Source organism: Stegostoma tigrinum, chromosome 16 (assembly GCF_030684315.1).
Source record: "Stegostoma tigrinum isolate sSteTig4 chromosome 16, sSteTig4.hap1, whole genome shotgun sequence".
Classification (NCBI taxonomy): Eukaryota; Metazoa; Chordata; class Chondrichthyes; order Orectolobiformes; family Stegostomatidae; genus Stegostoma; species Stegostoma tigrinum.
Window position 1 is genome coordinate 66,601,846 of NC_081369.1, and position 14,320 is coordinate 66,616,165.

The following is a 14,320-nucleotide window of genomic DNA, read 5'->3' on the forward strand; positions in this document are numbered from 1 at the left end:
GAAGGGGTCAAGAGGATTCATATATAGAATACCAGATATCCAGGAGTGAGTGCACACTGGACTCCAATTGAGGGCTTCGGGGTGTTTATGTATAGAGTGACAAATACCCAGAAGTATGTTACAGACTGGAATCTAATCGAAGACTTTGGGGTGGTTTATATATATAATAACAAATGCCTGTGAGCGAGTTACAGCCTGAAATCATTGACGAAGCGTGAGTTAAATGTGAAAGCTGGATATTTGGAGAATGTGGCAATTTTATTTTCTTTGTTATTGAGATTACTTACAAGATCGTTCCAATTTATTTCAAGGAAAAAATTGTAGGTTTAAGATATTATAATCTAAAATGTTTTGGCATATAACTACCATTTGCAGTAAACACCACCACCTCCCTCCCCACCAAAACCTCTGCCCTCACGCCGGGTGTGTGGGTTCTAGGGGGATGGGTCTGGGTGGGGTGTTGCAAGGGGCAGTGTGGACTTGTTGGGCCGAAGGGCCTGTTTCCACACTGTAAGGAATCTAATCTAATCTAATCTAATCACACTGGGCAGTATAGCTCCTGTCAGCGTTGCCCCCTGCCCTCACACCGGGCAGTATAGCTCCTGTCAGCGTTGCCCCCTGCCCTCACACCGGGCAGTATAGCTCCTGTCAGCGTTGCCCCCTGCCCTCACACCGGGCAGTATAGCTCCTGTCAGCGTTGCCCCCTGCCCTCACACCGGGCAGTATAGCTCCTGTCAGCGTTGCCCCCTGCCCTCACACCGGGCAGTATAGCTCCTGTCAGCGTTGCCCCCTGCCCTCACACCGGGCAGTATAGCTCCTGTCAGCGTTGCCCCCTGCCCTCACACCGGGCAGTATAGCTCCTGTCAGCGTTGCCCCCTGCCCTCACACCGGGCAGTATAGCTCCTGTCAGCGTTGCCCCCTGCCCTCACACCGGGCAGTATAGCTCGGGTCCAGGGCTCTGGGTATTTGCGGGGGTGAGCCCCGGGGCTGAGTGAGGTCCGTGTGTATCTCACTAACACATTGTTTGCCGCTGACAATAACACGGAAGCTGGGAGCATTTCCCTGCTCGGGATTTCCACAGCAATCTGCACTATAAAAGAAATGGGAGAGAACTGGCAGAGATCAGAAACAGGGAGTGCGGGAGAGGGAGCCTGACCATTAGAGACAGAGACAGAGAGGTAGCAGCGAGAGACACGGAAATGCGGTCCGCTCCAAAGGTAAGTTCCCGGGGAGTAGATGTGGTGCCGCCGGCTACAGGCAGCTTCAGAGAATCTCATTCAATCATCAGCCCCTTCCCCTCAGAGACCGGCTCAGACAGACAGAGAGAGGTGGGGGGGGGGGGGTGCTAGGGGTAGGGGACAGCAGGAAAGCGGGAGCTCTCCGCCTGTTAGCCTCCAGGAAAATCCATCAAATCCCCAGGCTGGTGGTGTTTTTATTCACTGGTTCGACGTGGGTATCGGGCCCAGAATTTATTGCCCCGTCCCTAGTTGCCCCTTGAGACGGTGAGTTGAGCTGTTTTATCGATCCTGCTGTGGGATCACCCACAGGGTCATTAGGGAGGGAATTCCCAGACTTTGACCCGGCGATAGAGTTCCAAGTCAGGATAGTGAGTGACTTGGAGAGCAACTTGAAGGGGGTTTGGAAGGTGCTGCCTGAGGATGTTTGGTGAATTTCTGCAGTGCATCTTGTAGATGGTACACGCTGCTGCTACTGCGGAGTGTGGGTGGTGGAGGGAGGTGATGCTTGTGGATGTGGTGACAAACAGGTGGGGTCACGTTTCTTGAGTGATGTTGGAGCTGCAATCATCCCAGCAAGTAACAGAAGGAAGGCATTGGTGGGACAGTCAGGTAGGGCTTGGTGTGGGTTTGTGGATTCTCCTGATCTCTTTCTGTTCTTGCTGCAGCTTCTCTTCATGGTCCTCCTGGTCTCAGGGCTTGGTCATACAGTGAGGATAAAGAGAGATGAAGCTCATCACTGCTGGAACCCCAAGGAAATGGAGAGCAGGGCCAAAGGGCTGCAGAAACTGCTGGGCCGGGCCAACATGAACCAACTGCCCTCAGTGACCCTGGTTAAGGATCTGGAGCAGCAGAAACACCATGGGAAGAAAGGCTGCCCCGATCTCCGCCAATATCTCGCACCCAACAGAGACCTCAGTCACCGTTCCATCTCACCTTGGGCATACAGGTAATGGCACATTGTCAACAGGCAGCGGCTGCAAGGGGAGGGAGGGGCCATGATTATCCAATCGTTGGCCATTATTGCACATCATTGTCCAATGAGGATCGGTGGGCACTCATGGCCAATATCTGGGCAGCAATGGGCAATGATTGGAGAATGGAGAGATGGGCACTGCTGGGTAGTGAAGGGCAGTGATGCGATTTATTGGAATTTATTTTGAGAATATAGGCTGGGTAAGGGAAAACCGGTGGACGTAATGTATTGAGATGTTTAAGATGCATTTGATAAGGTGCTAAGACTGGTGTTACTGCATGAGGTAAGAGTTCCTGTCATTAGGGGTGATATATGAGCTCAGGTAGAGGATTGGCTAACCCTGGAAACAGAGAGAGACAGGATATATGGAGCATCTCAGTTTGGCAAACTGGAACTGATCAGGACCTCATGGATCAGTGCAGCATCATCAATTATTGAACATCTGTATGAATGACAAGATGAAGGGACAGAGAACATTGTAGCCAACTTTAGTGACCGTACCAAACAGGTCAGAAAGCAAGTTGTGAGAACAACACAAACAGTCTGCCTGGGATATTTTGATCATGTGAGTTTGACAGTTTTACAAATGGAGTGAAATGGGGGCACATATGTAGATAGGGAAACAGATGCTTATTTACATGGAGAGAGAGAGACAGAGATCACAAAAACTGCGGTGCTGAGGGATCGGATGTTCTTGTATGTGAAACAAAATCACCAGCATGTAGTTACAACAAATAATTTGGGAAGTAAGTACAACATTGGAATTTATTGCATGAAGGATGGAATATAAAGACAGGGCAGTAATGGGCAGGGCAGTGGTTACGATGGGCATTGGTTTGATTTGATTTATTATTGTCACATGTATCGAGATACAAACAACAGTATTATTTTATGTGCCATCCTGACAAATCATACCTTACATAAGTACATCAGCGTAAGAGAACAGAATGCAGAACATAAAGTTACAGCTGCAAAGAAGAAGCAGGGACAGATCCACCATAATATGAGTGGTGTATTCATTAGTCTGATAAGGGCCAGGAGGAGACTGTTAGGAACTGAGAATCAGTGATGGGCCCATAAGATGCATCAGCAGGCATTGAGCGTAGGTGTGGGGCATTGAGCATAGGTGTGGGGCATTGAGCGTAGGTATGGGGCATTGAGCGTAGGTGTGGGGCAGTGAGCGTGGGTGTGGGGCAGTGAGCGTAGGTGTGGGGCATTGAGCGTGGGTGTGGGGCAGTGAGCACAGGTATGGGGCATTGAGCACAGGTGAGGGGCATTGAGCGTAGGTGTGGGGCAGTGAGCGTGGGTGAGGGGCATTGAGCGTAGGTGTGGGGCAGTGAGTGTGGGTGAGGGGCGGTGAGTGTGGGTGTGGGGCAGTGAGTGTGGGTGAGGGGCGGTGAGCGTAGGTGTGGGGCAGTGAGTGTGGGTGTGGGGCAGTGAGTGTGGGTGTGGGACAGTGAGTGTGGGTGTGGGACAGTGAGTGTGGGTGTGGGACAGTGAGTGTGGGTGAGGGGCGGTGAGTGTGGGTGTGGGGCAGTGAGCGTAGGTGTGGGACAGTGAGTGTGGGTGTGGGACAGTGAGCGTAGGTGTGGGGCAGTGAGTGTGGGTGTGGGGCAGTGAGCGTGGGTGTGGGGCTGAGTGTGGGTGTGGGGCTGAGTGTGGGTGTGGGACAGAGTGTGGGTGTGGGGCTGAGTGTGGGTGTGGGACAGAGTGTGGGTGAGGGGCGCTGATGTTTTGACTCTCATTTCTTCTAAGTGTCTAAACCCTCCCTGTCTTTTTGCTCCAAATGCAGAATTGATTACGATGAGAATCGATATCCTCCAAAACTGGCCTTTGCTCATTGCCTGTGTGATGGTTGTATTGACGTGGAGAATGGGGAAGAGATGCTCTCCTTGAACTCCGTGCCTCTGGAACAGACTATGTTGGTTCTACAGCGCCAGACCTGCCCTGGACAACCCGGGCTCTACAGCTTCCATCTGAAATATATCAAAGTGCCTGTGGGCTGTACATGTGTCCTGCCCAAAAACAGCTGGTAAGCTCCTACGGAGCTGACAGTAATGCCCTCTGAGAGGGATATTCTCACAGACCCAGCATTGTGTTTTCTGTGAAATACTCTCTGCTCATGTTATCATCAGAGAACCAGCCACACAGAGACAGCCTGCTTCAGCTCCCATTTATCACAGAGACTAGGGGCAGGAAGTTTCACTGAGCCTGAGGGGGGTGGGGGTGCAGCGTGGGCTTAGCCTGGATCACAGTGGGGTGGACTGGACCAAGGAGGCGGTATGTTAGACTGGACTGAGAGGGCGTTAGACTGGAGTGAGTGGGTATTAGACTGGAGTGAGTGGGTGTTATACTGGAGTGAGAGGGTGTTATACTGGAGTGAGAGGGTGTTAGACTGGAGTGAGGGGGGTTAGACTGGAGTGAGTGGGGGTTAGACTGGAGTGAGTGGGGGTTAGACTGGACTGAATGGGTGTTATACTGGAGTGAGTGGGGGTTATACTGGACTGAGAGGGGGTTATACTGGACTGAGAGGAGGTTATACTGGACTGAGAGGGGGTTAGACTGGAGTGAGTGGGGTTTAGACTGGAGTGAGTGGGGGTTATACTGGACTGAGAGCGGGTTAGACTGGACTGAGACGGTGTTAGACTGGAGTGAGTGGGGGTTAGACTGGACTGGGTGCATGTTAGACTGGAGTGAGAGGGTGTTTAGACTTTACAAGTGTGAGTTAGACTGGAGTGAGAAGAGGTTATGCTGGACTGAGAGTTGGTTGGATGGGACTCAGAGGGGGTTATACTGGATTGAGAGGGGATTAGACTGGACTGAGAGTTGGTTAGATGGGACTGAGTGGGTGAAGATCTGAGTTCGGGAAGGAGTAGAATTGTGTCCATCATTTTGGGGTAAGTGGGGTTGTGTCCAGGTCTCAGACGTAACTACTTCAGTGTTTCTGGGATGTGTTGCAGTGTCTCTGTGTGAGGTTGGATTGAATTGAATACATTTGTATTTGAATCCAGTTGTCATCGTGTGACTTCTTCACTTAATTATTTGTAAAAAAGATGTTCTTGTTTTCATATGTTCCAATGTGAATAAGCAAGATATTTATCTTGGAGATTTAATTTAAAAAATGAACCTTGTTTATTTATAATAATTTAAAGACAAGCTGTAAATTCATGAAGTGAAATCACAGAGTGAGACCATTCTGTGAGCATCATTGATTGGATTTTCCAATTTGTTTTCTCAATGCAATATTGTCACTTTATAATAAAATACTGAGCTGTGATTGTCAGGAGTTTCAATCTGTCAAAGAAGGGAAATTAATTGTAAAGACCGTATGAGTGGACTACAAACTGGACACAGTAAGTACCAAGCCCTGATCTGGATCCCATGGTTCAATACCCCACATCCCACAAAAGCCTACAACCCTTACCTTGAAATGTTTCATTGGAGAGAGCATCCCAGATTTATATCAAACTTTGGCCTGAACAGCTTGACTTGAAATTTAAGCTGATTTCCAATTGCTCTTGTCTTCATGTCCGCAGGTAATTGTGTTTCTTTCCTGAGCCTCCCCTTTCAGCACCTTGTGGCTCAATCAGATCATAATTTTCTGAGCTCAACGCTTGTCTATGTAACCTCTCTTCATAAATGAATCCTTTCAATCTCAGGATCATTCTGGGGAACGTTTCTGAGATCCAGGATGAGTTCCACTTGTGTTAATCCCAGCTGATATTACCTTTGGACTTATCTGATCAAAGAATGAAATCTCTCTTCTCTTCTTCTGTCCACGTTTGAACCAAGACTGTAATGAGGTCAGGAGCTGAGTGGCCCTGGCAGAACCCAAACTGGGCATCACTGAGCAGGTTATTGCTGAGCAGGTGCTGCTGGATAGCTCTGTTACTGACACCTTCCATCACTTTACTAAAGGTCAAGAGTAGATTGATGGGGCAGTTACTGGTCGGGTTAGATTTGTCCTGCTTTTTATGTATAGTACAGACCTGGGCAATTTTCCACATTGTCGGGTAGATACCAATGATGTAACTATAGTGGAATGTCTTGTTTAGGGAACTGACAAGTTCTGGAGCACAAGTCTTCAGTACTTGTAAAGTGTTGGAAAAGGTTATAAGGGATACGATTTATAATCATCTAGAAAAAAATAAATTGATTAGGGACAGTCAGCACGGTTTTGTGAAGGGAAGGTCGTGCCTCACAAACCTTATTGAGTTCTTTGAGAAGGTGACCAAACAGGTAGACGAGAGTAAACCGGTTGATGTGGTGTATATGAATTTCAGTAAGGTGTTCGATAAGGTTCCCCACAATAGGCTATTGTACAAAATCCGGAGGAATGGAATTGTGGGAGATATAACAGTTTGGATCGGAAATTGGCTTGCTGAAAGAAGACAGAGGATGGTAGTTGATGGGAAATGTTCATCCTGGAGACCAGTTACTAGTGGTGTACTGCAAGGGTCGGTGTTGGGTCCACTACTGTTTGTCATTTTTATAAATGACCTGGATGAGGGCGTAGAAGGATGCGTTAGTAAATTTGCAGATGACACTAAGGTCGGTGGAGTTGTGGATAGTGATGAAGGATGCTGTAGGTTACAGAGAGACATAGATAAGCTGCAGAGCTGGGCTAAGAGGTGGCAAATGGAGTTTAATGCAGACAAGTGTGAGGTGATGCACTTTGGTAGGAGTAACCAGAAGGCAAAGTACTGGGCTAATGGTAAGATTCTTGGTAGTGTAGATGAGCAGAGAGATCTCGGTGTCCATGTACACAGTTCCTTGAAAGTTGCCACCCAGGTTGACAGGGCTGTTAAGAAGGCATACAGTGTCTTAGCTTTTATTAATAGAGGGATCGAGTTCCGGAACCAAGAGGTTATGCTGCAGCTGTGCAAAACTCTGGTGCGGCCGCACTTGGAGTATTGTGTACAGTTCTGGTCACCGCATTATAAGAAGGATGTGGAAGTTTTGGAAAGGGTGCAGAGGAGATTTACTAGGATGTTGCCTGGTATGGAGGGAAGGTCTTATGAGAAAGGCTGAGGGACTTGAGGCTGTTTTCATTAGAGAGAAGAAGGTTGAGAGGTGACTTAATTAAGACATATAAAATAATCAGAGGGTTAGATAGGGTGGATAGGGAGAGCCTTTTTCCTAGGATGGTGATGGCAAGCATGAGGGGGCATAGCTTTAAATTGAAGGGTGAAAGATATAGGACAGATGTCAGAGGTAGTTTCTTTACTCAGAGAGTAGTAAGGGAATGGAACGCTTTGCCTGCATCGGTAGTAGATTCGCCAACTTTGGGTACATTTAAGTTGTCATTGGATAAGCATATGGACGTACATGGAATAGTGTAGGTTAAATGGGCTTGAGATCAGTATGACAGGTCGGCACAACATCGAGGGCCGAAGGGCCTGTACTGTGCTGTAATGTTCTATGTAATGTTCTATGTACTATTGCCGGAATGTTGTCAGGGCCCGTAGCCTTTGCAGTATCCAGTGTCTCCAACCATTTCTTCATATCACATGGAGTGAATCGAATTGGCAGACGACAGGTGTCAGTGATGCTGGGGACCACTAGAAGAACTCAAGATGGATCATCCACTCGGCACTTCTGGCTGAAGATTGCTGTGAATGCTTCGGCCTTATCTTTTGCACTGAGGTGCTGGGCTCTTCCATCACTGAGGATGGGGATATTTGTGGAGCCTCCTCCTCCACTGAGTTGTTTAATTGTCCACCACCATACACAACTGGATGTGGCAGGACTGCAGAGCTTAGATCTGATCCATTGGTTGTGGGATCACTTAGCTCTGCCTGTCAATTGCTGCTTTCGCTGTTTGGTGTGTAAGGAGTCCTGTTTGGGGGCTTCACCAGGTTGATACCTCATCTTCAGGGATGCCTGGTGCTGCTCCTGGCATACCCTCCTGCAGTCACCATTGAGTCAAGGTTGATCCCCTGGCTTGATGGTAATGGTCGAGTGGGGGATGTGCCGGGCCATGAGGTTACAGATTGTGCTGGAGTAAATTCTGCTGCTGTTGATGGCCCACAGCGCCTCATGGATGCACCGTCTTGAGTTGCTCGATGTGTGTGAAGTCTGTCCCATTGAGCACGTTGATAGTGCCACAGAACATGATGGAGATTGTTCTCAATGTGAAGGCGAGACTTCGTCTCCCAAGGACTGTGCGATGGTCACTCTTACCAATATTGTCATGGACAGAAGTGTCTGCAGCTGGCAGATTGGTAAGGATGAGGTCAAATATGTTTTTCCCTCCTGTTGGTTCCCTCACCCCCTGCTACAGATCCAGTCTCACAGCTCTGTCCTTTAGTACCCGACCAGCTCGCTCAGTAGTAATGCTGCCGAGCCACTCTTGACGGTGGACATTGAAATCCCCCACCCAGAGGACATTTTGTGCCCTTACCATCCTCAGTGCTTCCTCTAAGTGTTGTTCAACATTGCAGAGTACTGATTCACCAGCTGAGGGAGGAGAGTATGTGGCAATCAGCAGGAGATTTCCTTGCCCATATTTAACCTGAAGCCATGAGACTTCATGGGGTCCACAGTCAATGTTGAGGCCTTCCAAAGCAACTCCCTCCCGACTGTATCCCACTGTGTTTCTGGGTGGGATGCTCTTCGGAAGTGTGGACTCGATGGGCCAAATGGCCTGCTTCTACACTGTGGGGATTTTATGACTGTAACTTTTGCTTGTTACGTAATTTAACATGGTAGTCTTTCACTGAAACATAAACACACATGACTGCAGATTTGGTTTTAAGAATAAATAATAGATTCATTCTACAATAGAATGGAAAATAAAATAAAGAAAACTCAGCTGCCTAGCAGTTTGAAAAATTTTGAAAATACAGCAAAATAACTCTCTAACACCACTCTCTTTACAGTTCACCAAAACCACAGAGAAATTTTTCATCCCTGTCAAATTAAAAACAGATTCTTCTCAGTACCAGCTCCTTGAGGCCTTTGCTTTGACCACTCACATAACTGAAAGCTTAACCATTATCCATCAATAATCTGCAGAGTTCCAACCAAACACTCCTGGTTTAGAAGGTTCCACAAACCATGACTCGGTCACTGGGGTAACTTATTTCCTCAACTGCTCTGAACAATCTCCATGTCCAAAAGAAATTATTTTCATAGCTGCCCTTAGTCGGATCTTCTTCAAACTGAAGAAAAGATTTTTCATCTCTGGATTTTCTGACCTAAAATCAATGCTTATCCTATACCCAATATCTTTCAATGTTTCCTCTCTCCTGCAATAAAACTCAAAAACATAAATGCAACTCCATTAACACTTGGGGCGGCACGATGGCTCAGTGGTTAGCACTGCAGCCTCACAGCGCCAGGGACCTGAGTTCAATTCCACCCTCGGGTGACTGTCTGTGTGGAGTTTGCACATTCTCCCCATGTCTGCGTGGGTTTTCTCCCACAGTCCAAAGATGTGCAGGCTAGGCGGATCGGCCATGTTAAATAGCCCGTGGTGTTTTGAGGTGTGTGGGTTATAGGGGGATGGGTCTGGGTGGGATGCTCCAAGGGGCGGTATGGACTTGTTGGGCTGAAGGCCCTGTTTCCACACTACAGGGAATCTAATCTAAACACCATAAGAGGCCTTCAGTCACTTATTAAATCTCACAAAAATAGATCAACACCCTGATGCCAGAGATAATGGGAACTGCAGATGCTGGAGAATCTGAGGTAACAAAGCATGGAGCTGGATGAACACAGCAGGCCAAGCAGCATCTTAGGAGCACAAAAGCTGATGTTTTGGGCCTAAACCCTTCATCAGAGGCCCAAAACGTCAACTTTTGTGCTCCTAAGTTGCTGCTTGGCCTGCTGTGTTCATCCAGCTCCACGCTTTGTTATCTCAAACACCCTGATGCCATTAGTTTGAAATCTGACTCTGAAAAATAATGTTAATAAATACAAATTTCACACTTTTATCATATTACCTCTCCAATAGTGAGTGGACTACTGTATGTATTTAACAGTCAGACTGTCCCATTAACATTACTGAGGGAAGCAAGAGAGGAAATAGCGAGGGCCTTAACAGATATTTTTGCAGCATCCTTGAGCATGGGTGAGGTCCTGGAGGACTGGAGACTTGCTAATGTTGTCCCCTTGTTTAAGAAGGGCAGCAGAAGTAATCCAGGTAATTATAGACCGGTGAGCCTGAAGTCAGTGGTGGGGAAGCTGCTGGAGAAGACGCTGAGGGATAGGATCTATTCCCATTTGGAAGAAAATGGGCTTGTAAGTGATAGGCAGCATGGTTTTGTTCAGGGAAGGTCATACCTTACCAAGTTGATAGAATACTTTGAGGAAGTGACAAAATTGATAGATGAGGGAAGGGCTGTAGATGTTCCATTCATGGACTTCAGTAAGGCATTTGATAAGGTTCCCCATGGTAGGCTGATGGAGAAAGTGAAGTCGCATGGGGTCCAGGGCATACTAGTAGATGGATAGAGAACTGGCTGGGCAACTGTAATGGAAGGGAGTTTCTCAAAATGGAGAACTGTGACCAGTGGTGTTCCACAGGGATCTGTGCTGGGACCACTGTTGTTTGTGATATACATAAATGATCTGGAGGAAGGTACAGATGGTCAGATTAGCAAGTTTGCAGATGGCACTAAGATTGGTGGAGTAGCAGATAGTGAGGGGGACTGTCAAAGAATGCAACAGAATATACATAGATTGGAGAGTTGTGCGGAGATGTGGCAGATGGAATTCAATCCATATTCAAAGCATATGGTGTTTTGGCTTTCATTAACAGGGGAATTGAGTTTAAGAGTCGTGAGATCTTGTTGCAGCTCTATAAAACTTTGGTTAGACCGCACTTGGAATACTGCGTCCAGTTCTGGTCGCCCTATTATAGGAAAGATGTGGATGCTTTGGAGAGGGTTCAGAGGAGGTTTACCAGGATGCTGCCTGGACTGGAGGGCTTATCTTATGAAGAGAGGTTGACTGAGCTCGGACTCTTTTCATTGGAGAAAAGGAGGAGGAGAGGGGACCTAATTGAGGTATACAAGATTATGAGAGGCATAGATAGAGTTGATAGCCAGAGACTATTTCCCAGGGCAGAAATGGCTAACACGAGGGGTCATAGTTTTAAGCTGGTTGGAGGAAAGTATAGAGGGGAAGTCAGAAGCGGGTTCTTTACACAGAGAGTTGTGAGAGCATGGAATGCGTTACCAGCAGCAGTTGTGGAAGCAAGGTCATTGGGGACATTTAAGAGACTGCTGGACATGTATACGGTGACAGAAATTTGAGGGTGCATACATGAGGATCAATGGTCGGCACAACATCATGGGCTGAAGGGCCTGTTCTATGCTGTACAGTTCTATGTTCTATGTTCTATGTTCTAATCCAGGCAAATGCGAGGTGATGCATTTTGGAAGATCTAATTCAAGAGCGAACTATACAGTAAATGGAAAAGTCCCAGGGAAAATTGATGAACAGAAAGATCTGGGTGTTCAGGTCCATTGTTCCCTGAAGGTGACAACGCAGGTCAATAGGGTGGTCAAGAAGGCATACGGCATGCTTTCCTTCATTGGGCGGGATATTGAGTGCAAGAGTTGGCAGGTCATGTTACAGTTGTATAGGACTTTGGTTCAGGCACATACTGTGTACAGTTCTGGTCGCCACATTACCAATAGGATGTGGATGCTTTGGAGAGGGTGCAGAGGAGGTTCACCGGAATGTTGCCTGGTATGGAGGGTGCTAGCTATGAAGAGAGGTTGAGTAGATTAGGATTATTTTCATTAGAAAGATGGAGATGGTAGAAAGTGGAGGTGGTAGAGGCTGGCACGATAGCAGCATTTAAGATATATCTAGACAGATACATGAATGGGTAGGGAGCAAAGGGATACAGATCCTTGGAAAATAGGCGACATGTTTAGATAGAGGATCTGGATCAGTGCAGGCTTGGAGGGCCGAAGGGCCTGTTCCTGTGCTGTAGGTTTCTTTGTTCTTTGTTATTACATTTCTCAGATCTTTGAACTGGAATGAGGTTGGAAACAGTCTGAGATGTAAAGAAGTGAAGTCAGCAAGTGGTATCGATGGGGAGGGGATGGATTCAGAATGGAATTGGTGTGGCTGACTGCATGTGGAGGAAGAGAATCCTGGATGAAGAAGAATCTGATCCTGAATGATGGTTACCTGTGATGGTTTGGCTAAATCAGAGACCAGGAAGAATGAAACTGGGAAAATAGACAGAATGGCATCAGGATCAGCAGGGAGACATGAAAAATGGAATGAGAGGGTACAGAGTGAAGTACAGAATCAAGAGTGAAAATTGTAACTGAAACTAATAGGCCATTCAGGCCATAAAGCGTGCTCCACCATCCAGTATGATCATGGGTGATCCTCTGTCTCAATGGCATATTCCCCCTTTCTCCCCATACTCCTTGATATGTTTAAAATCTAGTAATGTATCTGTCTCTTTCTTGAATGTGCTCAGTGACCCGGCCTGCACGGATTTCCATGCTATAACGTTCCATCGGTCCTCTACCCTCTGAGGGAAACAATATTTCCTTATCTCAGTTCTAAATGGCTTACCCTGTCTCCGGAGACTGTGTCCCTTGGTACTAGACTACCCACCCAGGGGAGACCTCCTCTCTGTATCCAGTCTGTCCAGCTCTGTTAGAACGTTGTACATTTTAATACAATCCTCTCTCATCCTCCTAAACTCCAGTGAGTACAGGCCCAGTCAAACCAATCTCTCCTCATACAACAATCCTGCCATCCCTGGTATCAGCCCCGTGAACCTCCGCTGCACTCCCTCTAAGGCAGGAATATCCTTTCTTCGACAGAGGCCAAAAACCACATGCAACATGCCAGCTGTGGCCTCACCAAGGCCCTGTGTAACTGCAATAAGAACAGCCCTATTTCTGTACTCAAATCCTCTTACAGAGAAGGCCAACATACCACTTACCTTCCTCACTGCTTGCTGTATCAGCCTGTTTATTTTCATTGACTGGTATATACCGACACCCAGATCCCTTTGTACATTCACACTTCCCAGTACACACCATGTAAGTCATACCCGTCCTTTGTGTTTTTCACACTGAAGTATATAATATCACATTTAGCCATTTTATACTGCATCTGCCACGTGCTTACCCATTCACTCGACCTGTTCCGATCTCTCTGGAGCCTCGTTGCACGCTCCTCACAGTCCCTTCCAGTTTATGTTCCCAGCAAACTGGGTGAGCTTGTATTTGGTTCCCTCATCCAGGTCCTTGCTATTTATTGTGAACAGCTGGGACCCAAACATAGATCATTGAGGGATTCCTCCAATCACTCGGAAAAAGTCGCAACTGATTCTCCCTAATCTGTCCTACTAGTTACAGCCTCATAAAACGTCAGCTGATTTTAAAACATGATCTGTCTTTCATAAACCCACGCTGGCTTTGTCCGATCCCATTAATCCTAATGTTTTCTAAATATGTCGTTGACATGTTTTTTATTACAGACTCCAGCATTCTCCACCCCCATCGATGTTAGACTAACTGCGCTGTAATTCTGTATTTTCCCTCCCTGTTATAAATTGGGGGGCTACATTTTCCATATTCCAATCTGTAGGGACTAATGCAAAGTCTGCAGAATTTTGGAAGATGACCACAAATGCATCCAGTATTCCCAGGGCCACTTCCTTCAGCACTCTGGGATGGAGACTATTAAACCTGATGAGGAGGTGATGGCCTCGTGGTATTATCACTGGACTATTAATCCAGATACCTAGCAAATGCTCCAGGGACCTGGGTTCAAATCCCACCAGGACAGAAGGTGGAATTTGAATTCAATAAATTCTGGAATTAAGAATCTAATATGGCTGTGAATCCATTGTCAATTAGAACATAGAACATAGAACATAGAACAGTACAGCACAGAACAGGCCCTTCAGCCCACAATGTTGTGCCGACCATTGATCCTCATGTATGCACCCTCAAATTTCTGTGACCATATACATGTCCAGCAGTCTCTTAAATGACCCCAATGACCTTGCTTCCACAACTGCTGCTGGCAACGCATTCCATGCTCTCACAACTCTCTGCGTAAAGAACCTGCCTCTGACATCCCCTCTATACTTTCCTCCAACCAGCTTAAAACTATGACC

At 47.0% G+C, this 14,320-nt stretch overlaps 1 protein-coding gene across 1 annotated transcript; it reads left to right on the plus strand.

Annotated features, from left to right (window-relative positions):
- The first annotated feature begins 1,199 nt into the window (after positions 1 to 1,199).
- Positions 1,200 to 4,247, plus strand: LOC132210626 (interleukin-17C-like). The gene is made up of 3 exons (XM_059651563.1): positions 1,200 to 1,217; positions 1,904 to 2,184; positions 4,004 to 4,247. Exons 1-3 carry the CDS (start codon positions 1,200 to 1,202, stop codon positions 4,245 to 4,247), a joined length of 543 nt encoding a protein of 180 aa, XP_059507546.1.
- Positions 4,248 to 14,320: the final 10,073 nt, after the last annotated feature.

Coding starts and splice junctions, on each gene's coding strand:
- LOC132210626 (XM_059651563.1), top strand. Junction 2,185..4,003: donor ATCTCACCTTGGGCATACAG/GTAATGGCACAT, acceptor CTCCAAATGCAG/AATTGATTACGATGAGAATC.